Here is a 21962-nt window from a genome sequence, read left to right as displayed (position 1 = left end):
TAGCTGTGAAAGGAGCTGTTACAGCTGGTTATGAAATCAAACACTCCTCTCCAGAAATAGTGTGTTTCTAATAAACGAGGGCTTGTTTCAGTTGTATTCCTGCATTACTTCTCTCTATCTGCCTGCTGCTTCCTGGCCGAGGAGCCGTGTGCTGGTTTGGTGCCAGGTTCACACTAGGGTTGGCCTTGATGCTGCAGAGCACAGAAACAATGTGAGCAGAAGATCCTACGGTAATGGGTGTTCCTGTGATAGAGCTTTTGGGGGTTGGGGTGGTTTGATTCTTCAATCATCCGGTGCTGTTGCTACCATGGTGTATTTGGGCGGGTCTCTGAGGAGTCGTTTTACTGTGAACCCCCTGCTTTTCTCTCGTGCTCTCAGCTGTCCTGCGGCAGCAGAGCCTGCCGGCCGCCCTGCCTCAGCCGAAGCGCCGAGGGACCAGAAACTGCACTGGGGCTTAGGGGGAGCGGGGCGGCGCTGGGCCTCGGCCCTCGGAGCCGCCGGGCTCCCGCCGCATTGCACTTCCCGTCCCGCCGCGCTGCGCTGCGCCTGTGTCTGCCGGACCCCGCGGCGAGGCGGGGCCGAAGAGCTCGACTACATCCCCCGGCGTGCGCTGGGGAGCGCGGCGCGGCGCCTGCCGGGAGCTGCAGTCCCGCTGCCGTGTGGCGAGGGGCGGTTCCGCGGCCGGGGGATGTGGCGAGCGTGACGTGAGTCTGTCCGCGTTGGAGCCGGGGCGGCCGTGGAGAGCGTGACGTGGCAGAGAGCGAGCGAGGGAGGCTCCCGGTCACAGCGCCGCGGCTGCCGCTGTTGCCGCTGTGCTCTATCAGTCGGTGCCGCCGCAGCCTCCGCCCGCGGAGGGATCCGCGAGTGCAGCCGGGAGCCGGGCCGCGCTCCCTCCTTCCCTCCCTCCCGCTGCCTGTGCCGCCGCCCAGCCTTGCGCCGGAGCCGCCATGGGCCTCACCATCTCCTCGCTTTTCTCACGCCTCTTCGGCAAGAAGCAGATGCGCATTCTCATGGGTAAGGGTCGGCAGCGGCTCCCCGCAGCCCTGGCGCCGCGGTTGGTGCGGCCGCCGCCAGGCCCGCCCGCTCCTTCGCGGCCGCGTCCCGCTGGCGATGGGGGAGGGGAGGCCGGTGTGGGGGGTGCGGGCTCCAGGCGGGGGGAGTTGCCCCGTCCCGGGTCGTGGGGGATAGGGAACGCTGTCCCCGTTCCGTCGGGCCTGTGGGGCGGTCGGGAAGCGAAGGAGCGGAGGGGAGAGAAGGAGCAGCGGGGGAAGGGGTGTGGATCCGGATATATCGGCCCTTCCTTCTCCGTCGCGTTCCCGTCTTCTGCCCCCTCCCGGTCCCGCTGCTGGGGTTCGCGGCCGCGCTGACGGGCAGTGCCGGAGCCCCTCGCCTCGGGGGCCGGGCGGGCAGCCTCAGCCCCTGCGCCCTGCACCTGCGTTTCCGCTTGCGCCGGGAGCAGGACGTAGAACAAAGATCAAATTGCGGGAGGCGCAGCCGGTGCCCGCCCGCCCGCCCGCCGCGGCAGAGCGGCCGGAGGGGGAGGGAGCCCCTGACCGGGAGCCGAGCGGGATCGCGGCCGTGCTGTCGGTTCCTGCCCCCGAGCAGTGCCGTTCCTCGAGCAGGATCTGACAAAGCCCGGGGTGTTTAACGCCACGAGCTTCAGGATTTACCTTATGGCAGGCTTTCGGTAGCAGCGGTGTCTGTCTGACTCCTGTGAAAGGTGGTTTTGGTATAGCATCTATGCATTTTAATTCTCCTGTAAATCGTGTACAAACCCATCAAGTCCTGTGGGTGTCTTTTCCAGTGCTTAGTTTTACTGTCTGTCCATAATTATTTATTTAGAATTAAATTCTGGTTCTCTTGACACAGACCGTGTAAGAGTTGAAGCGAGTGGCTCTTGAAGATTCTCACTTTAAGGTTGTGGTTCAAAAGGTCAAAGCAAGCACATACTGCATCTGGTATTTCCTCCTCCACTGCAGCTCTGCCCTGCCTTCTTCCACCCACCTTCCCTCCTGCGCCAGCGTTAGGTACAGACAGGTCCTAACCCCAACATTTGTCTCAGATTCTGCCACCAAAGTGCATGGAACTTGATTTGGGGCCATTCACTGAAATAGCGTGTCCTAAGAAATTATATGGAGTGCTGCTTTCAATATGGGCAGTAAAGGGACTGGCTCCTAGCAGTTGGAACTTCTTGGCACACTACTCAGCTCTGCCTGTGTATGCACAGCCGACACAATAACATAGCTTTTTTTAATTACAATTTTCCATATTCTCCGTATGCTTTGTGATGACAGAGCTCTTTATTGCAGGCACAGTAATACTTATTTTATCTTCTCTGGTTGAAATTAGAGACTCTCATCCATTTCAAAATAACCCCAGTAGTTTTTGTCTTTGAGACAACTTGGTACATCTTTTGATTTCAAGGAATAGTTTTGACTGTCTCCCTAGCAGCCAGACTCTTCGTATAACTCTAAATGAATAAAAGTCAGATCTTCAGATGAGCTTGCCTGTAGGATGAGATAGCATCTCTGGTATTTGTAGTTCTGTTTCATTCTGCAGAATAATGAACACAGAAAAGCAACATCATACAGATCAAAAGAGCTTGCAAGGCTTTCATTTCTTCACTGGTGGGGTATCAGTTCAAATTTAGGTTAGATGTGAGTTAGGGAGCTGTGCTTTCCACCAGTTGGTTCAAATGCTGCTTTTCTTAAATATAATTTTTAAGGCATTATACTAAAATACAGGGCTGGATGAGACCATGGGACTGCACCAGATTTGTTCTCTAGTACAAGAGGTTAAAACTTCTGCTGCATTGTCATGAGAGTGTAGCATAGGACCTAAACTGCATGTTTAGAAGCAGAATGTGGTTTATTGGATATGACATAATTAGTTTGTACCTGTAAATTGGAAGAAAGTTCTTCATGGCATTTTGAGGAGAGATGCCTGAATGAATACAGGGGCTGAATTAAACTTTCCCTCAAGGTGGTAAGTTGCAGTTTATGGTTTGAAACTGAGCTGTACAACATTAGGCGTGTAAGTTTTTGCGTGTACTGTATCAATGAAATAGCTTTATGGGGTAAGGTGTTTATGGAGAAATATGTAGGGGGAAATAGTATATGGGTGAGTTGGTAATGAACAGATGATTAATTTATAATTCAGAGTTCTCTTTCACAGCTTTCTCCTGTTTCTGCAGAATTCAAGTTAAAGTAGAATTAATTTAGCTCTTAGGACAGACTTTGTGTTATTGCATTGTGCAGAGTTTTATTTCTCATCAGATACTAACCAACAGCAAACCTGACAAACTTATGTTTTTATTCCCAAACTACACTTATTATAAAGGGTAGACATTTAGTGGAATGCTGTTACCGAACTTCTGTCTTTTAAAAAATGCTTGTGTACAAATTCCATGTTTTTCAGAAATACTGAGTTAACATTCTGAGGAACTGCATGTAAAATAATTCTTGTGCCATCTTTATAGATGAACGTAACATGAAGGAGAAGAAATAACTGTAGGGTAGGATTGGATGACTTGAAGTTAGGCAACCCCAGGGCATTAGAATGGAAAAATTGAGTCCTAACTGTACATGTACCTGTCTGGAAAATTCTTCACTTACAGTTTCTTGTGCTTAGAAAAGAAGTTATTATTTCACTGTGTACCTTTCATTATCATAATTTAGTGTTCTGTGCCTTGGTATAGTTGTGCAAGCGCTATTCAGGAGCTTCAAGTACAGTTGTAGTTGTTAAATGCATAGGGGGAAAAAAGGTGAGATTCTTTGGAAATTGTGTCACTGTACAGCACAAAATTACTTAGCTGCTTTTTACTTGGTTTTAATTTTTAACCCCCGTTTGTTTGTGTGGTTTTGGGTTTTTTTGTGCGTGTGTTCCTGAGAAACTGTGTTGAGAATCGCCCTTTTGTGTCCCCCAAAGACTTACCCAATCGAAATGAAACCTGACAGAGAAATAGCATATAAAGGATCAATTTGAGAGAACTGGTTTTAAGGTAAAAGAAAAACTAAGGAATACAAACCTGTATTAAATTGGGATTTGTTAATTTTATGGTTTTTAAGCTGGCTTTTGATTGTAACATGAATGTCATGAATCCATTAAATACCCCTTTTATCATTATGGGACACACTCATTTTGGAAGCACTAACATGCTGTGTTCTATAGTAAGCTTTAGAAAGATCAATCTGACAAAGTTTTGGTCTTGATGGGGGTTCTATTTAAAAGTAAATTCTCTATATGAAGTTCTGTGCTGTGGTAACTGAGGTGCCTTGATACTAACTCAGGCAGCCATGATCAAAGTAGGAAGTTGGTAAATGAGGAATGCCATGTGGTCACAGGGGTGGTGTCCCAGGGACGAGTGAACTGCAGGCTCGAGATCCAGAAACACGACTGACAAGCTGTGAATAAAACTCTTTAAGAGTAGGAAAGGGCTTAGAACCACGATGGTTTAACAGCAGATGAAAGCATTGTAGATACTCTTTTTTTCTTCAGCTAGAGGAAGAGGATGTTTGACTTGGTTTAAAGATAAATGTCTGCAAGTGCAAGTCTGTGCTTCCCACTTGCACTTCATTGTAATCTTTCTACTTTGTGGTACAGCTGCTGAGCACCAGACCTTACATTTAGATTCTTACACCTTGGGCTTGGCAGTGGTCAGTAAGGCAGTAGAATCAGAGTGAAAAAGCAGATTCATAAATGTACTTTGCATTATTTGGGCACATAAAATGTGGGTTTTAATCCCGAGAGTTAAGTAAATTACAACTTTCTGACATGGAAGTAGCTCATGGATTTACATTTAGTGTTCCAGTACAAATGTAAACACGCATTTATTTTTGGACCACTAAAAGCAATAGTTACAGTTCCTAGCAGCTAAAACGATTAAATGTGATTTGCTTCAAATGCGAAGAAATTTCTTGTTCTTAAAAGGGTGGTAAATGGAAAATTCTGCTAAGAAGTATTAATGGAGGTTATGCTTTTGAGGCAATTGCTGGCTCAGACATTTGCAATTTGGCTAAAAAAGGCAGTTTTTGCAAATGTGGTCATAGTGATTTGCAAAAGCTGCCTTCCCTCAGTTAAAAGCTGTTGTCTCAAGTGTGGAGTCAGAAGAAGAGAGCCCGTATCTATAACTCAGCCTCCCTCAGTGCAAAGTCCAACAGCTTAATCAGAATTGTGGCTAAGAGTGGATTTAAGCAAAGTCTCTGGGCTTTGTGCTTACATAGCTGAGGTAGTCTTCTGCCAACACAGTGGAGGTGTCAGTGGGTCCTGGTTCAAGAGCACAGTGGATAATTGGGGCACGGATTTCTTCTATTTGGCAAAGAGTTTAAAATTCCTGACTAGTTTCTAATGTCATAACTCTGAGTCGTATCTTCAAATGGTTCTCGACACCCTGTGTATGTTCTTGGAAATGAGATGAGCTTTTTTCTTTTTCTTTGTCTGTATCTTCAGTATAACCCCTGAACACACTAAAACCACTTGTGCAGGTAATGCCATCTTTTGTTGCTATTTTTAACAAATCTTGTTAACAAACAGTGTTTGTTCTACTGATAACTGGTTTGGGTGTGGGAGAAGAGTTCGTGAGTATGTGTAGCGTTAATTCAGTAAGCAATCTTGATGCTATTTTACTGGAAAACTGTCACATATGTATCATGTACATACATTATGCTGTAAAGACATAGACATCCTACAAATCCCCACTTGAAGCTGAGCTGTGTGAGGATAGTGTTGGGTTTCAGGCATTGTGCTATTCAAAACATTGTTTTCAGTGTACATGGAGTATTTGAGGGTTTCAGAGGTCACTTGAAAGGTTTTCTAAGGCTATCTGAGACTTCATTGGTGTAAGGAAAATGCCAACATTTACAAGATTCATGATTTTCAAGCTCTTGTGAAACTTCTGCTGTACCATGTTCATTATTGTGTGTGGTTCTGAAAGAGACCAACACCGAGACAATAGCAAACTTAAAACTGTTACATTTTCATTTGAGCATTTGGTTTGGATGGTAGAGGTTTGGGTTTTTTTTCTTTTCTCTTATTTTATGATATTAACAATTATTCCAACTCACAGATGAGGCCCTCAGTAATATGGTTTAGTGGTGGTCTTAGCAGTCCTGGGGTAATGATTGGACTTGATGATCCTAAAGGTCTTTCCCAACCTAGTTGGTTCTGTGGTTCTATGATAATATCAAAGAAACTCTGTTGGCATCCTGTTGACACTATCAGAATATAGGACAATTATGGATAGCTATTCTAATTAGTTTGCTGTCACAGCAGTTTTTGTTTTGAGAAAGAGGAGGCTTTTTAAGAGTTTGGTTTCACTCTGATTAAGTAGGTAATTTTGAATTCCATTTTATTGCAGTGCTAAGGAAACAGTTGTATTATTAATAGTCAAGTCATCAAACCGCTTAAAGCTTAATATATTGCAGTCACCAAGTAGAAAATTAACTTGCAACACTTAATGTTGGCAGACAAGGATAACGTTTGGTTTCTTGTGCAAGCATTAGTTAATTAATTCTTCAGTGGTTATTTTTGTTTCAGCAAAGTTGTATTGATTATTTCAAGTTTCACAACTAGATATTTTATTCAAACTGTTGTGGTGGTGTTTGGAACCTACTGTTTATTTAGGTGCTTATGTGCTAGGCATTGGATCCTAACATAAGGAATTGTATTTTGAGTTGCTCTTATGTGTTCTGAAATGCCTAACAATAAGCAGTTGCGTAGCCAATTTCAGAAAACTCCAGTGTGCCCCTGCAATACTGGCGATGCTCGGTTTATTATTGGCAATGAGGCTTCAGTTTATTTTTCCTGTAATTTTTTTAAGGATCACATATTTTCCACGTAACTTACATTGAAAACCAGCAAGTTTAAGTTTTGTTGTAGAAACAGAAGAGCAAATTTCAGTGCAGAAGGCAGCCTATAAAGATCAAAAGTGGAGACTCCTAAGGAAAGCATCCTGGTAGATCTCCATGAATGGAAGTGATGTCCTGAAGACTTACAGCCCTTAAGGTGTATGCAGAGGGAGAGCAGAGTTCCCTAATGTCTGTGTTTCTGTCAGTGTGAAAGAAATGCTTTAGCAAAGGTACAAGAGACTGAAAGCGGGAGGCTGAAGTGTCTTCCATTGGTAGTGCAGCTCCTGTTGGTTCAGGTGCCTGTGAAACTCCCCAATTTGAGTATGAAGTAGCAAATGCGTGATCAATTAGAGATTAGGTGCTGACTGTAGATTGTTGCTCAGCATTTGAAACTGTCCTGGCATACACAGCAGAATCTTTCAAAGTGAATGATAAAACTCAGTTAAGCAACACGAACACTAGGGAAGATGACAAGAAACTTGTGAGTTGTGCATGAAAGTGTGTTACTGAGCTTTTCTTCTTCACTGCTTGTTGTCTTTCAGTGCTGGGTAGAGGAGATGGAGAGAAACACACGATAGTGTATCAGCAATGACTTGGAGTGTTTAAAAAGCTGTTTCTTCTCAGGAAAAAAAAAAAAAAAACAATGCTCTGTACATAAAATGGCACATCTTTAACTTAAGAGGTTGTAGTTCATGTTCAAATTTTCTGTTTGTTCTAGTTGGTTTGGATGCTGCTGGCAAAACAACTATTCTTTATAAACTGAAACTAGGAGAAATTGTCACCACAATTCCAACTATCGGTAAGATAATCAATTGTTATGTCTTCATTCTTATTACTTTAAGTTTGTGTTTTAGAGATAGGCATTTGTGATCTTTGCTGTTAGTATAAAAACTGAGACAAACACGGGCTTTCTGGTGCTGCCATAACAACTGTGTCAGACGAAAGATTTATCTAGATGAGAATCCTGTGTCCGACAGTGGCCAGGAACCAATGCTCAGTTAAGCACAGGAGCCAGTTAAGCAGCAGTACTTCTCCCAGACATGAGCATCGTAGTTTGTGACTGAAAGATTTGCTCAATCAAAGGTGGTATACTTGAATTTAAGTGGTTAATTTTTTTTTCTCCTCTTGAGTTGATTTTCTTCTTGCTCCAGCAATTCAGTTTTGATAAGCCATGTTATATACGCTCAGGAGAAGCGTAACTTGGGAAGTAGATATCTTTCACATGGTTGGAATTACATTTTAACACTGGCATTAACTATTTATAATGATTTAACTCTTTTTATTTTTAGGTTTCAATGTGGAAACGGTAGAATACAAAAACATTTGTTTCACAGTTTGGGATGTTGGTGGTCAAGACAAAATAAGACCTCTTTGGAGGCATTATTTCCAAAACACACAGGTAAGAGTTCGGAGATGGCAGTAGATAAAGACCTGTTTTGTAAAGTCTCATTATGTTCTGTAGAGTGTAAATGGAAACTTGTTTCCTGTCCCTTCCTTTCAGAAAGGCTCTTTACTTCCTGTAAGTGTTGAGGGACACATAGAATTTATTCTACTTGAAGCTAGTTTGTTACCCTGAAGGCTTAGAGTCTAGTCACGTTTGTAGCATGGCAAGGATGAAATCCTTTAGGCTCTACCAGTATTCTGTAATGGGCCAGAGCTGCTGGATTGTTGTGAGGAACTCTTGAACTTTGCTGTATCCATCCTTCAATTATTTTGAGCTGGCATTAGATTATACTATTGCTTAAACACCCTTCTACATACTCTTTTTTTAATAATCATCTTTAAAATATACAGCTATTGCTTGCTCTATCAGTGTGTTTAGTATGCTGAGTATCAAAAATTATCATGAAATACCTTGTTATTGATTAGAACGTGTCAGCTTCATATTGATGTGACTGCTGACATTTTTGGTGACATAAATGTGGTTCTTCAGCTTACAAGTAGTAAGTTAAGTTGCTTATTAGTATCAGGAAGCTTTGGGAGTGGGTGGGGTTTTGGTGGAAGAACAGAGGTTGGGGTTTGTTTCTTGCTTTTGGGGTGGTGGTGTTGAGGGGTTTTATGTGTTGAGTCTAAAGTTGTTTCCAAGAAACTTCTGTGCAGCCTAATGCATAGTTGGTGCAGTAAAATGGAGAAGTCTGGGTTGACAGAAAGGAGCTAGCAAAGTGCTGTTGTGAATACAGTAATAGTTAATTTCAGTTCCTTATTTAACCCCCTTATTATTTTTAACAGATGCTTTTCTTTTCTTAAAGACAATGAGAAAATGTGAAGTTTTCAGGCTGAGTTACATACTAATCTGTAAACCGACATCTGTGGGTTTATGCTTCTTTAATTTAAAAGGCCTTTAGAAGATTTTTTTACAGTTGAAAGCTGTTATTTAGTTGTTTAGACAGTCATCTTGCATTGCTTAAACAGAGGAGGCAGTCACAGGATTCAGTTTTGGGGGTTTTTGGGTTTAAAGAGTACTGTAAATAGTAAATATGTCAATGTTTACATTGATTTTTTTTCAAATCTTCATAACTTCTTACAGGGCCTCATTTTTGTGGTAGACAGCAATGACAGAGAGAGAATCCAGGAAGCTGCAGAAGAGTTGCAGAAAATGGTAAGTATCAGTGCCTTCTGAAGTAAGATTATACTCTGTCATAGTTTTGGGTGTTCATCAGCTTCCCTAAGAGATGTAGGGTTTGAAAATTCCAGAGCACTTGTACAGTACATACTGCATCCACCAGGTAATTCTGGTTCACATAAGTGTGCTAAGTTGTAACTACAGCTGTGTAGAGAATTTTAGCTCAAAAGCTACTGTGTCAGGACTTTTCTTCATAAAACCTTAATGGAACAGATCAGGAATTTTTGAAAAACAAATAGTTGTGAAGAATTTCAGCAGCAAAGTGCCCATAAATTGAAACTTCCTTCATTCATTGTAGGAGAAGTTCTGTTGGATGCTAGTTAAATTTCACTCAGTACTTGCTCGTGACTTCAGAAGCAAGAATGAAAATGTTTATAACTCTTCAATCAGGTTTCTTTAGTGACTGTTGAAGCCAAAAATGTATTCAACTGAGCTTATAACGACTATTTTTTCTGTAGCTTCAGGAGGATGAGCTGCGAGATGCCGTGCTGCTTCTGTTTGCGAACAAGCAGGATCTGCCAAATGCCATGGCAATCAGTGAAATGACAGATAAACTAGGTCTTCAGTCTCTGCGTAACAGAACTGTAAGTGCTAAACTTCCTTGGTGATGAACTCTTGTTTTCCTTTATTATAGATCGTAAACATAAGTTTGTAAGACTTTGTAGTTAATAGTTTATGGTCTTTGTTCAAAATAAGTGATTTAGGAGCACAATCCAGTGTGTTCAGTTGTTGCAGGTGTTTCATGTCTTGCCTTTTCCTGGAAAACAGTACAAATTTTCCTGTCTGTCACTGAAATGTTTGACAGAGCAGGTGGTGGCCTTTTCCATTTCTCAGTATTTGTTCTTCTGGAGGAGAAAATTCATTCTGCATTCTTACCACTACAAAGATGGGGGGAAATTAAGTAGCTTCTGAATTGTTACATTCCATCTGCACACACCTCTGAGACATGGGGTTGCTTCACCAAACCATCTAGCCTTCTGTAATACTCACCTGATGTCTCTGTGTGTTGACACACGAAGATTATATCCATAATAGATGTTGTAGACCTCTGTTCATTTAGATATTTCGTGTCCATTTCCCGAAATGGAAAGCAGTCTTTCAAAAGCAACAAACCAGTTTTCAGCTCGTAAACTAAGTGCAGGTTCAGTATTTGGTTTTTGATGCCCTAAACAGTGTTCTGGCATTTGGTAGGCCAACACTGAGTTTCTGGATAAAGCCTGAACCCCATCTATTTTATATATACTTCTCAGCGTTTTTAAAAATACCATCTGTTCAGTATTGACTCCACTTCTGGCACAGGGAACACGATTTGAGTGTGTGTGAGTGTGAGTGTCACATGCTGTGATAACTTAGCTTGCTGTTTGTCAGTATTAAATTGAATTTTTGTTTGTGTTCTGCATTAACAGTGGTATGTCCAGGCTACCTGTGCTACACAAGGAACTGGTCTGTATGAGGGACTTGACTGGCTGTCAAATGAACTCTCAAAACGCTAACTCAAACTGGATGACTTTCACCAGGGACATGTTTGATATAAGTGGTCTAGGCTTGTTACAACAAAACTAGTTTGCATCTTGGTTATTACAGTATCTGGAACTGATATTTGGGCAGAATATTACAGCGTTTCAACTTATTTTGTTGCCAATTATTGCTTACCGAGCTACATGTTGCAAAGGTAGCAATATGCTTGGGTAAAAATCTCCTTACCTTGGAAAAAGTGTATCTTCTGATTTTATTGCCCTTGTTAGCCTAAATGCCTGAATATAGTTATTGTGACATCTTTAAGATCTGTTTCAAATATTCTTTTGAGCCCCAATAAATTAATGTTTTAATTTTTTTTCTTCCCTGCTACTTTTAGTTTACTGATGCCCTGTTTCATTCCTCAGACAGTCTGCTGATTTCAAAATGTAGCATTCCGTATGTATTTATTTCTCTCCCTTGCCAAAAAGAATTCCTAATACAGCTTGTTCCAGCCAAGGAAATGCTCTAAAACACTATATCAGTCTACTGCACTGAGGAACATTTTATTAATCCTTGGGATCTGTCAGCCCAACTTGCCTTTGTGTGAATTGGATTTGATGGGTAGAATAGTTCTGTGCTGGTTGCGAAGAGCTCATGTTGAGGTTGTTTTTAATATTCAGCAGATTGTCTTCCTTTATATCGTATCTTTTTTTATGTTGCATGTTGCTTTTTGGTATCAGCCTGACTATTTTTGCCCAGTGTATAATAGTTCTGCTGAAGTTTTATTGTTTGTTGGTGAACATATCTTCATAAGGAAATTTTGGAAATTCATCAGACTCAATGGATTAGTTTCTTCATAACCCACTTGGAATTATTCCTAATAAAATGATAAAATGTATAGTTCTGAGTATGCTCTTCTTGATTCCTGAAATGATTGAACTGTAACTTGTCACTTATTCTTTTTCCATATACTGAGCTTTCCTGCAGCTTGAATGTGAACATCAGTCTTGGATTTTCTCGTGTTCAGAGCTACATAGAGCAGGACATGGAAAGTAGGCAACAAAGTTGTATACAGTGCAGTAGGGTAGCTGTCAGCAAGACATAGAATTCTGTGTCTTTCAAAGTTGTAAATCTAAAGTTCTTTTTAAAATGTCCAGATATTAAAATACTAACAATTACAAAAATTGTAATAAAACAAGTACCAACTGCCTGGAAAGCATGCATGTCTGTTTCCTAGTTGTATCTACGTTTGAAAACCGTTGTGGGTTCTAGCAGGAGAATCGCACATTCTGTTCGTGGCTCACTGGGAAGCTAACTTGAACACTGGTACAGGAATTTAGTCAATATTCTATTCATGGTCATAGTCACCCCAAAAAATCAGCACTGTGCAGCTGCTGCTGTCTGCTTTCGTATTTCTGCCCCCTTATACTTCTATAGTTCAAAGGTCAAAATTAATGTTGTTTTTTTGAGGCTGCTCCTATTGGATATTTTAGTATCTGTTTTTCTGTTGCCTGCCTTGCTATATGAATGCAAATCTGGCTCAGTCCTTCAGCTGAAATACTCTGTTCTATGGGTTGCAGGTCTTGATAAACCCGAAGCGTGGTTTCATTGCAGTTTCACCCTATGCTTCTCTATTACTTTTAGTCCAACTCTTGTTATCCTTGCTATGAGGAGTCCCAGTGATAAGGTCTGGTAAACTCAAGCCAGTTAAGAGCATCTTCCAAGGCAGCTTCTGCTGTAACAGGTTTAAGTTTCTAGGAAGTAGTTACTGTGAACACAGCTAACCAGAGAAAATGCCAGAGTGGTTGAATACGGTTGTTATCTGTCTTAGTATGTAACAGAAACCCAGGAGACAGTGTAAGGGGAGTAGGGTTTTGCTTGTACTTCAATGAATTGCTGATTGTGTATTAACCAAAGTTGATCCATCATGCACTGGGTCAGTAACTGTTAATATGCATATTTCCAGCAATGCATTTCCTTGAAATAAACCTTAAAAAGAACACTTTGTTCAGAAGAGGCAGTTTGTCCCTAACAGATTGTATTGGGAGTCCTAGTAGGTTAAAATGAAACAATGTTTGTGACAAATGGAACACCATCTCCTCTTCCCCAGGAAGAAGTGAGAGGTAGACTTTAAATAAAAAAGCAGATAGAAACAAATTAGGCCAGGTATCTTGAAGGAAACATTTTGTTTGGTGGAGATGAAGATTTCATTGGTTTAATGATTTGAAAGGCTTTTAAGTAATTAAATACTTGGGTTTAGGTGAGCTTTGTTCAGCCACTACATTTTTGAGTTACAGTATATGTATAGAAGTTGGTATTTCACAGTCGCTGTGCCTGGCTTTTTACTAATAGGTTGTGGTTCTGCTGTAAAATGAGTAGTTTCCCTGAGTCAGTAATATAGATCTTGAGGTCCTGAGTCTGCATGAGAGGTTAAGGCTACAGCTGGCACTGAAGTGTAGTGAGACAAAGTCAATAAAGTTATTGAGTGTAATTGAGTACTCACTGTGGTGTTAATACAAGCAATGAGAGCAACTGGAGCAAGTGCTTCAATCTTCCTGTAAATGGTTAAGATCACACTTCTGATACTAAAACAATGTTTGCATCTTAGTATTGTCTGTACTAACTGTGCCTCTGTAAGGCTGTCTTGGAAGGAAGGTCTCTTGGTTCTGAGAGAAGCAGCTTATTCATAATAATAAGCTGTGAAAGGGACAAAAGACTTGATGAGCTCTGTGGAATAATGTCACAATTGACAGAAGTGAGTAACTTTTGCTCAGGTTGTTACATTCTCATCAGCTCTTCTCAAGTTTTCAAGGTACACTCTAGATTAAGTGTTCCTGATTGAAAGCACCAATCCCTGGGGTTAGTGCATGTGCTCGGTTGTGCTGTCTTCAGATGACAAACATGAAGCAGTTTGTTACTCCTGTTCTTACTGGATGTTGCTCTGAGCTGGAATCTTGGTGAGTTTCTTTTTCCTTTGCAGTTGGTGCTGCTTCTGTAGCTCTGGTGCTTTTCTGCTGGTACAAGAACAAATGTCGTCCTGATGACTTTTTTATTATTATGCTGCCTTATCTCTCTTAGTACCAGGACCGCATGCAGTGTTGAAATCCATATCCTAGCCCATTAATGTGGCTGTCTGTCAGTAAAGTCATTGGTTGTGGCAGTGATGCTTTATGGAACTGACCAAAATGATAACTTGTACGTTGGTCTTCTTACCTGAACACAGTGCAATTCTGCTTTAAAGGCACTGACTGTCATTTAAGACATTGTGGATAGGTAAAAATACTTGTTTGTTTGGGGTTTTTTTATGGCATTCTTTAAAATCATTGTTTCCTGGCAAGAGCAGTAACCGGTGACCTGTATGTACATTGCCTATCAGTAGGAACATATAATACAGCCCTGCTCTCCGGAGGCAGAGGAAATGCCTGTGAAGGTCCAATGTTCTCATGTCAGTTAAAGAGTTCAGATACTAACTTTATTTGTCATTTCTTTATCAGAAGTCAAATACCTGAACTGAGCTGTTGTCTTGGAAGTTCAAAATCTCAGACAGGTGCAAGACTGCTAAAATTTGTTCCTCATTCTACTGTAATGATGGGAAAAGCTGAGTTACAGTAGCTGGAATTTTCCATTGTGTAGCACCAGCTCCCGTATTCAAACAGCGGGTAAGTTGTTCTGCACTGGGAGGTCACTGTAGTCGTATTTATATACAGGAGTTTTTATTTCAGTGTATCAAACTGCCAGCTTAACTACAGAGAGCAAAGCACTGAAAAGATTCAGTAAGCTTCTTGCCCAATTTTGTGATGTGAAGGATATGGAGTATTCCAGTTGCTGGAAGAGGAATGCAGGTGAGTTTAGGTTTATGAAATAAAGTGGGAGACAAGCTCAGTGGGGCTTTTACAAATCTGGGTTCTAGAGGTGAGATAAAGAGGAAGAATTAATGGCTGGGCAAGGTCCAGATGTGCAGGGGAGCTAAAATAGGAGTTAAAATCACCTTATGTTTAATATGAAGCACCATACATTACCTCACATGGACATAAATGTAGTTTCGGAGCATGGGGGATATGGGTCCAAGGTGTACCTAAAGGTTGCTTTTCCTCCCCCAAATAAATCACAATTCTTTTGATTTGTGACTTTTTCCTAACCCAGGCCCTAGTGCTGCATTCCCACTGCAGAAAACAGTTCCTGGCAGTGCTGCTCTTGGCAGTCAGCCTGTACTGCTGCTGCATTTTCCTAATGAATGAAGGGTACTTTGACTGGAGAATCTCCAGCACTAGCTCATGGAGCTGCATTTCCTCCTGAAGATAGTGAAGGATTATCTGCCGTGTGCAAGGGCAATCTGATTTTACTGGGTCTGTTCCAGTAAATTTCCCTGACGCTTGCTTCCTGCAGATGCCAGCTTCCCCTGGGCTGCAAGGAGACAGAGGCTGCAACCCTAGTACCAAGACAGAGAGTGAGGGGACGTGCTGTTTCCTGGAAGGGAGACAATTCCAGGCAAGTCTATTCTCTGAGCTGCTCCATCTTCTGGTACTATGGAGAAGTTACAGGGGTTTAGTGTGTTTTGGAAAGTAAGATTAAGAAATCTGGTTGTAATGGATACGTAGTTAAAGAAGAGGAAAACACCACTTTAAAATTACAAGGGAAGCCCAGTTAGCCTATGCAAGTAATGCAACTTCACTTACAAGCTTAACAATTGCAGTCTTACTACTCTTAAGTGACTGAGACATTTCTCTTGCCAGTCTATCAGCCTGCATTACTCAGTGGCATTTAGTTGGACTTGCAAATTGTAGGCGGCCTCTGACTCAGCTGTGATGTAGTCATTTTCAGTTGTTTTCAAGGTGCTAACACTGCTTTTCTTCTTGAACAGATCTTCCAGTTATTTTTTCTGCCCTTTTAGATGTTGTATGCTCGGAAATGTTACATCTCTAGGTGTGAGCTTTCCCTCATTTACTACAAGAGTAAATAGTCTTTGCCCAGATAGATAAGAGGTTTACAGCCTCCATTCTGTTTGCAAGATTTTCTCCCCACTCCTGAATCTTGAAGTTTAGGAATGATTGATACTTCTATTATCAGTGTTGTAGCCTAGAAGAGTACAGACATCACATCCAACTCCTACACAAAATTAAATTACACTATACTTTTTAATTGGACTTAGAACAAAAACTGATCAAGGACCCACCTAAAGTATCTAGGGTCCAGTTTTACAGGGCGAATACTGTCCGTCACTCCATTGCAATGATGCATTGCATTACCAGTTCCATTGCCACATTCCTGGTTTTACTCCCACTTTTTATCCAAAGGCCCTTGCCTTGGCTAAACCACTGGTTTAGCAAAACTTAAAATCTGAAGGTTTACATAAAAGCGCGCCAAAGCCTGTTACAATAAATTCACACTCAATAACATCTTGTGTTATTGTGTTATTATGTTTTGTAGCAGATCTGCTAAGCAGTGAATACCTTACTCCAGGCAGTGATCCCTTGCGTCCACTTCCAAGCCTGGTCTTGCCCTTTGGCCACAGGAGGCTTTATGGTGAATATAAGCTCAGGACATGACAAGCCACTAAAATGAATACAGTTGAGAAATTAAAGGCCCTGTATTTTCAGCTGCCTCACTTCTGGTTTGGCTTGGTATGGCACAAGCAGGAACAAGTAGCCAGAACTCAGACACAGTAGAGCAGGATCAGGCAAGAGAGGCTGGGATGAGAAGATGGAAGGTTAACTGCTCATATTGCTTGAAAAAAAAAAAAAGATAGTTGCAAAGGACATTTAAATGAGACCTTTAATAATACAGGATTTTACTAACTCATGTATTAGTGGAACAGCCCTTTTGCCAATTTCCATTTACCTGTGTGCTTATGTGCAGTGGGTAAAAAAACTCTGGATAGTTCATGAGGTGTCATGTCCTGGGGAGATATGATTTATGGGCCTGTATCTCTTTAGCCTTGTACAACCTCAGAGGCTAAACCTGCCTGTGGGCTTTACCAGTGCAGTTGTTTATCTGCATCAATTTGTTAGATGCTCAGATACTCCAGTAACAAAAAACATTAGTAATTTTACTGGAAACTACATCTAAACAGCTGCTCTGTAGCCTTTTCTAAGCTCCTGCAAAGCATCACCCTTCACAATATAGCAGGTACTAGGGCAAGAGACAGGACTGATGACTCTCAGCAATACTCTATGGAACAGCGACTGCTTAGATTTAGTAGTATATAAACTGTTTAGTGAATCCCAGCCATACCCTACAGCCACCAGAACGGAGGTGAATAGTTGTGCAAAGACAGGGTACATAGCTTTTGTCAACCTGAGTGGACTTGTTTTGCCATGAATGACACCAGTAACTAGGAAAAGAATCAACTGACAACACAGACAATTGAAAAGGGAACTTTATTCAGGGAAGGAGGGAGACCCTGTGAAATGGTTTTGAAATTGTTTTTTCCATATGGACTAATGGATGCAGGGAAAGAAGCTGGTTAAATAGTTAAACCCTTCCAACACATTCAGTGAAGGTATGCATAAAATGCATCTCCCACATCCAAGTTATCTCCTAAAGAAGACCAGAATCCTTCTAGAAGGTAAAAAATGCAAATACAAACCCTACTAAAAATTCAGGTCACCTTTGTATGCAATAGAGCAACAAAATAGAATTGTGATAAAGGTTTGCAAGTCATTTTGAAGATTTAGGCACATACAGCTAATGCACCACATCAGCTATTCTGTATCTCGCCCCTGCTTGTCAATGATATTAAAGACTTCCCTCCCATCCAGAGCTGGCTGTCCTAAGATTTTGTATTTATTTCATTGCCAGTGATTGTAAACAACAGAAGGAACAGATGTTCACAGTAGAAGCAGTCCAATTTTACCAGGTGCTAGTTACCCTCACTACCCAACATGAAGTGGGCAAGCACAACACTTCCAAATCAGCTGTAACCTTGAATGTAACATGGTTGACTGTTGACAGAAAGCCTACTCACTGGTAATTTAAAGAACAGCTTTCCAGAAGGTAGTAGGTGCATGTACATTGTTCATGCCACTTAACAGAAAATTGGGCTACAGTTACGGTAAGTGAAAGAGAATTTCTGAACTTAACTTAGCTTTTAAAAACTGTCTTCTCATGACAGTAATTACACTGAGGCTGAAGCAACCAAACCCTTTTATTTTCATGTTCTGCCTTTGGTTCTGAATTAAGCAGGGTTGAGTTTGGACCCTCCTAAATCAGGTTTATGTATTTTTTTTTTTTACAAAAAAATTCTTAATCCTTTAAAAGCTCAAGTAAAAATGTGTATGATAATCCAATTTTCAACCCCCCCTGTTTTAAATATATTTTTTCCTATTAGCATATAAAAAGGGAAAGGAAAAAGTTGTCATGCAAATATTCTGAACAGTCTGATAATATTCAGTATAACCATTAAACACAGGAACTTTTCAGTGATCATTCTGAATTTCCTTTTAGTAGCATCAAGCCAGGGTGCAGCCTCAATTCCCCAGTATTAAATTTCTTGTTTGAAAACCACCAAAAGCACCATACACTTTATTTCCACTTCAAGTCACATATTAGTGCTATATGATCAGAAGGATGTGAAACACTTGGCAAAGCCTGATGGGTTGTTACTTCTTCGTGGCTTGGCAATGGAATGACCTGTTCAACCTCTAGGGAATTCCTGTCAATGAAAATGTAGTCCAGGCATCCATGAAACCCACCAACATAGTTTGTGTAAGCAGGTTCTCCACAAGCACTTAGCAGTTTGAAAGGATGGCTTAGAGGCATATTGCACTTTTCTTCTTCACCATTTGAAACCCAGTCCTCGTGATCTTCGGCAATGCTACCGCTGTTAATAAAACTGTAAGTTCCAGATGATGGTGTACTATTAAAATCTCCACAGAAAATGACTGGTATACTTGGATACAAGTCACATGCTACATGCTTGATGTGAGACAAGGCTACAGCAATTTGGACAAGACGGATGTGCCCACCTAAGAACATAAAAACATATTACTTTAAATATGTCACTGAAGCAGAGGAGGGCTTTCCCAAGTTGCTCATATCATATGTAGCTCCAAAACACCTCATTTAAATTTTCTGTGCACTACATTTTAGAAGTTTTCATAAGGAAGCTTTTGAAGTTTATGACTATGAAAGTTTTGGAGAGGCAGACAATGTTTTAATTTAAACTTGCACATGGATGAACTCTGAACCTTCAACACCCCATATTACAGCAGCTTTCCAGGCCATGGCAACAAACCTAATGATATTCCCGAAAAACATAGAACCATAAGAAAATGAAATTTAAAGAAGAATCTCTTCTAAAAGCTTCCATAGCCCAATCTGGTTGCTCTTTTGGCAATAAGCCAAGATAGCTACCTCAGGTACAATAGGTCTGGGAAGCCATGAGCACACACGACACCAGCTGTGTTTTATGGTCTACTCTTTGGGTGCATTGTGTGTAACACAACTTGTCTTGTTCTCAGCTGTATTCTTCTGACTCCCAGGGAGATGAGAACAATCTTGCTCTAAGGAAAATAAATAGACCTAGCAGCCTGGCTTTGATTCATGTAGATAAGCAGCAAAGGTTATAGCTGCAAAAAATGGGGGTAATCTCCCTGGGAAGGACAAAAACCTTTACAAACCCAGTTATCCTACATACAGGAACATGACAAAATTACCTTTTGGGTGCCAGTATAGATGGGTATTAGCTACACAAATCTTCCTGGAAGGATCACTTGTAGACTGAAGAACTGAAACCTTCAAGAGAAAAAGCAATTATTGGTAAGGCTTAACTACAGAGGTTAGGTTACACATTTTTAAAAATGCAATAGTTATCCTATTTCTTTGTGACAATCCAGTTCAAAGAACCTGATACTTATAACTACTCAATAATACAGCTCCTAAGTTGAATCTATTTATCTTCTATATAAAGTCTGGGTATCAGCCAATACATCCAGGTATTTGACAAATGTTGTTTTGCCCATAAGTGTCTGGTTCAGCTTATTTTTTGCTTCTATCCATTCCATATTTTGTCATAAGATGTTGCTAACACTGTAGTATTCTTGACTTTTATCTTCTATTCTCCCACCTCTGGTTTTAGCAAGCAAACTGTAGTACTGCACAGTTCAACTGAACATAAATTTAGAGGCCATTTCAGTTATCAAGGAAATCTTGTTACTCCTACTCAGCCCACGAATAGGAAGCTTTTACCAATGAGTGTTTCTGAAATCCCAGACACAGACCTGTGGCTTACGCGTCTGTATTTACAGAATAGCTCTGCTGGCAGACCCTGTGGAATCAAGAAGCTCACAAACCTGTCCAACCTTATTTCTCTCCCTACTGTCACAAATGGCACTATTAAAGCAAGCTGATTCTCATTTAGAACTTATTTACAAAGTTTATGAAATATATATGCTGACATAGGAGAGTAAGTAGTGAAAAACTTGGCAGCTAATACCACCAACATGGGTTCAAATCGTGGTCCAGAATCTCAACTGCTGTCTTCATCTGAAAGTGAGCAGTTCTGCCTTTTTTACCAAATTTTGGTAATGCCATATATCCAGTTCAGTAAAGACTCAGTATTTTGTTCTTGGTCCTAAGTTGCTCTTCTGCTGTATCTAGCTAACACAGAATATACCACTGTTCTATTTATGTTTAACGTTGTTTCTCCCTCACCTCCCTTCTCCTTGATCTGACACTCAACAAGCCTAACTTGGCTGCAACTGCCTGGAAGCAGTAGGAGAAAGAAAGAATGCATGTAAAAGCTGGCACCTGCAGTACAGATGACCTCTGCAGCACCTTCTCCTGCACCAAGGGGTACTTGGCCAGCTTATCACACAACACCTTGTGCACTGGGTCTGAGAGCAGGGCTTCGCTGAAAGCTATGTCATGCTGGCTTAGGAGGCTGAACTTGTCCCTACGGTAGAAAGTGGCCAGGCCTTCGTGCTGCTTCTCCTTAATCTTGAACAGCCCTTCGAGCCCAAAAGCATCCAGAGCTGGAGCCAAGCTGTCCACGAAGACGGATTTATCCACTTCTTGCAAGCAGATGAGGTCGGCGCTGTATCCCGCCAGCTCCTTCTTGAGCAGGTTCTGCCGATAGTCGAGCTCCAGGGCGTACGGGGCGCAGTACGGGTAGAGCACGGTGCGGGAGTACTCCGTCTGGGCGTAGATGTCGGCCAGGATGTTGTAGGTGACGGTGCGGACGGAGCCCTCTCCGCAGACCTTCCTGGTGTAGGCGTGCCGGGAGTCGAAGATGCAGGCGCCAGGACCAGCCTCTACGGGGCCGCTGCTCTCCACCTCGCGGGGCGGCCCGTACCGCTGCGCCCCGTCCCCGGGCGTGCACTGCAGCTTCAGCCGCAGCCCCACCAGCGCGTTGGAGGGGATGAAAACGCGCTCGACGACCGCCGTCTCTACCCAGTCTGGGCCATCACCGGCCGCCGACTCCCCGCCAGCCGAGGGCCGCTGTTCGCGGTACCAGCGGAAGAGGCAGTGCTGTGGCGCGGCGAACTCGGTGCTCACCTTGGGGCACACGGGGAAGCCGGCCAGCAGCGAGCGCGGCAGCCGGAGCTCGGTGAGCGCGGGCCGGTTGCGCTCCACGCGGTACCGCGCCTCCCCGATGTGCAGCACGGCGCCGTCCTGCCAGGCCGCCGCGTTGGGCACCTCTTCGGCCACCACCTCCCCATCGCAGGAGAAGAGCCGCACGGCCGGCTCCTCCGCCGGCGCCTCCTCGGCCGGGGCACCCGCCGCCCGCGCCTTCTTGCTCTTCTTCGCCGCCTTGGCGTTACCCTTGGCGGTGTTGGCGGCGATGCGGGCCAGCACCCGGCCCAGCGGCTCCGCCTTGTCCCGCTGCATGTGCCTGGCGCTGCCGTCGGGGAGCACGAGCCGCAGCGTCAGCTTAGGCTCGGAGGGCACACACCGCACCACGGCCCGCTCCATGGCGGGCGGCGCGGCGGGCGGCGCGAGGAGCCTCCCGAGGGCGGAGCGCAGCCGGCGCCACATGGAGCCGCGGCTTCCGCAACCTGCGCCCGGAAACGACGGGCCGCGAGCGACGGCCGGAAGGC

At 42.8% G+C, this 21962-nt stretch overlaps 2 protein-coding genes and 1 long non-coding RNA gene across 3 annotated transcripts; 2 read left to right on the top strand and 1 right to left on the bottom strand.

The window, feature by feature from the left end:
* Positions 1-825: 825 nt before the first annotated feature.
* Positions 826-11824, top strand: ARF4 (ADP ribosylation factor 4). The gene is made up of 6 exons (XM_062610708.1): positions 826-1014; positions 7564-7644; positions 8135-8244; positions 9373-9444; positions 9927-10052; positions 10875-11824. The coding sequence occupies exons 1-6, from the start codon at positions 948-950 to the stop codon at positions 10959-10961; spliced, it is 543 nt and encodes a 180-aa protein (XP_062466692.1). The 5' UTR covers positions 826-947; the 3' UTR covers positions 10962-11824.
* Positions 11825-14347: 2523 nt separating this feature from the next.
* LOC134159606 (uncharacterized) lies at positions 14348-18315 on the top strand. The gene is made up of 2 exons (XR_009963199.1): positions 14348-14768; positions 15313-18315. It is a non-coding gene; the product is annotated as an uncharacterized LOC134159606 (long non-coding RNA).
* On the bottom strand, positions 17285-21961 carry PDE12 (phosphodiesterase 12). The gene is made up of 3 exons (XM_062610707.1): positions 20674-21961; positions 19581-19659; positions 17285-18890 (listed from the first exon to the last, which is right to left on the bottom strand). The coding sequence occupies exons 1-3, from the start codon at positions 21898-21900 to the stop codon at positions 18448-18450; spliced, it is 1749 nt and encodes a 582-aa protein (XP_062466691.1). The 5' UTR covers positions 21901-21961; the 3' UTR covers positions 17285-18447.
* Position 21962: the final 1 nt, after the last annotated feature.

This window comes from Pezoporus occidentalis, unplaced genomic scaffold (genome assembly GCF_034315485.1).
Source record: "Pezoporus occidentalis ecotype Australia unplaced genomic scaffold, CSIRO_AGI_Poc_V1 ctg149, whole genome shotgun sequence".
NCBI classification, from domain to species: Eukaryota; Metazoa; Chordata; class Aves; order Psittaciformes; family Psittacidae; genus Pezoporus; species Pezoporus occidentalis.
The sequence above is the reverse complement of the archived record's forward strand: the minus strand, read 5'-3'. Positions and strand labels throughout refer to the sequence as shown.

What these genes read in the sequence shown, in the direction of transcription:
- ARF4 (XM_062610708.1), top strand. Translation starts at nt 948, where the DNA reads ATGGGCCTCACCATCTCCTCGCTTTTCTCACGCCTCTTCGGCAAGAAG. An exon ending in ATTATTTCCAAAACACACAG is followed by an intron (nt 8,245 to 9,372) that starts GTAAGAGTTCGG and finishes AACTTCTTACAG; the next exon opens with GGCCTCATTTTTGTGGTAGA. An exon ending in AGTCTCTGCGTAACAGAACT is followed by an intron (nt 10,053 to 10,874) that starts GTAAGTGCTAAA and finishes CTGCATTAACAG; the next exon opens with TGGTATGTCCAGGCTACCTG.
- PDE12 (XM_062610707.1), bottom strand. Translation starts at nt 21,900, where the DNA reads ATGTGGCGCCGGCTGCGCTCCGCCCTCGGGAGGCTCCTCGCGCCGCCC. An exon ending in AGAGGTCATCTGTACTGCAG is followed by an intron (nt 19,660 to 20,673) that starts GTGCCAGCTTTT and finishes TTTCTCTTGAAG; the next exon opens with GTTTCAGTTCTTCAGTCTAC. An exon ending in TCTATACTGGCACCCAAAAG is followed by an intron (nt 18,891 to 19,580) that starts GTAATTTTGTCA and finishes TTATGTTCTTAG; the next exon opens with GTGGGCACATCCGTCTTGTC.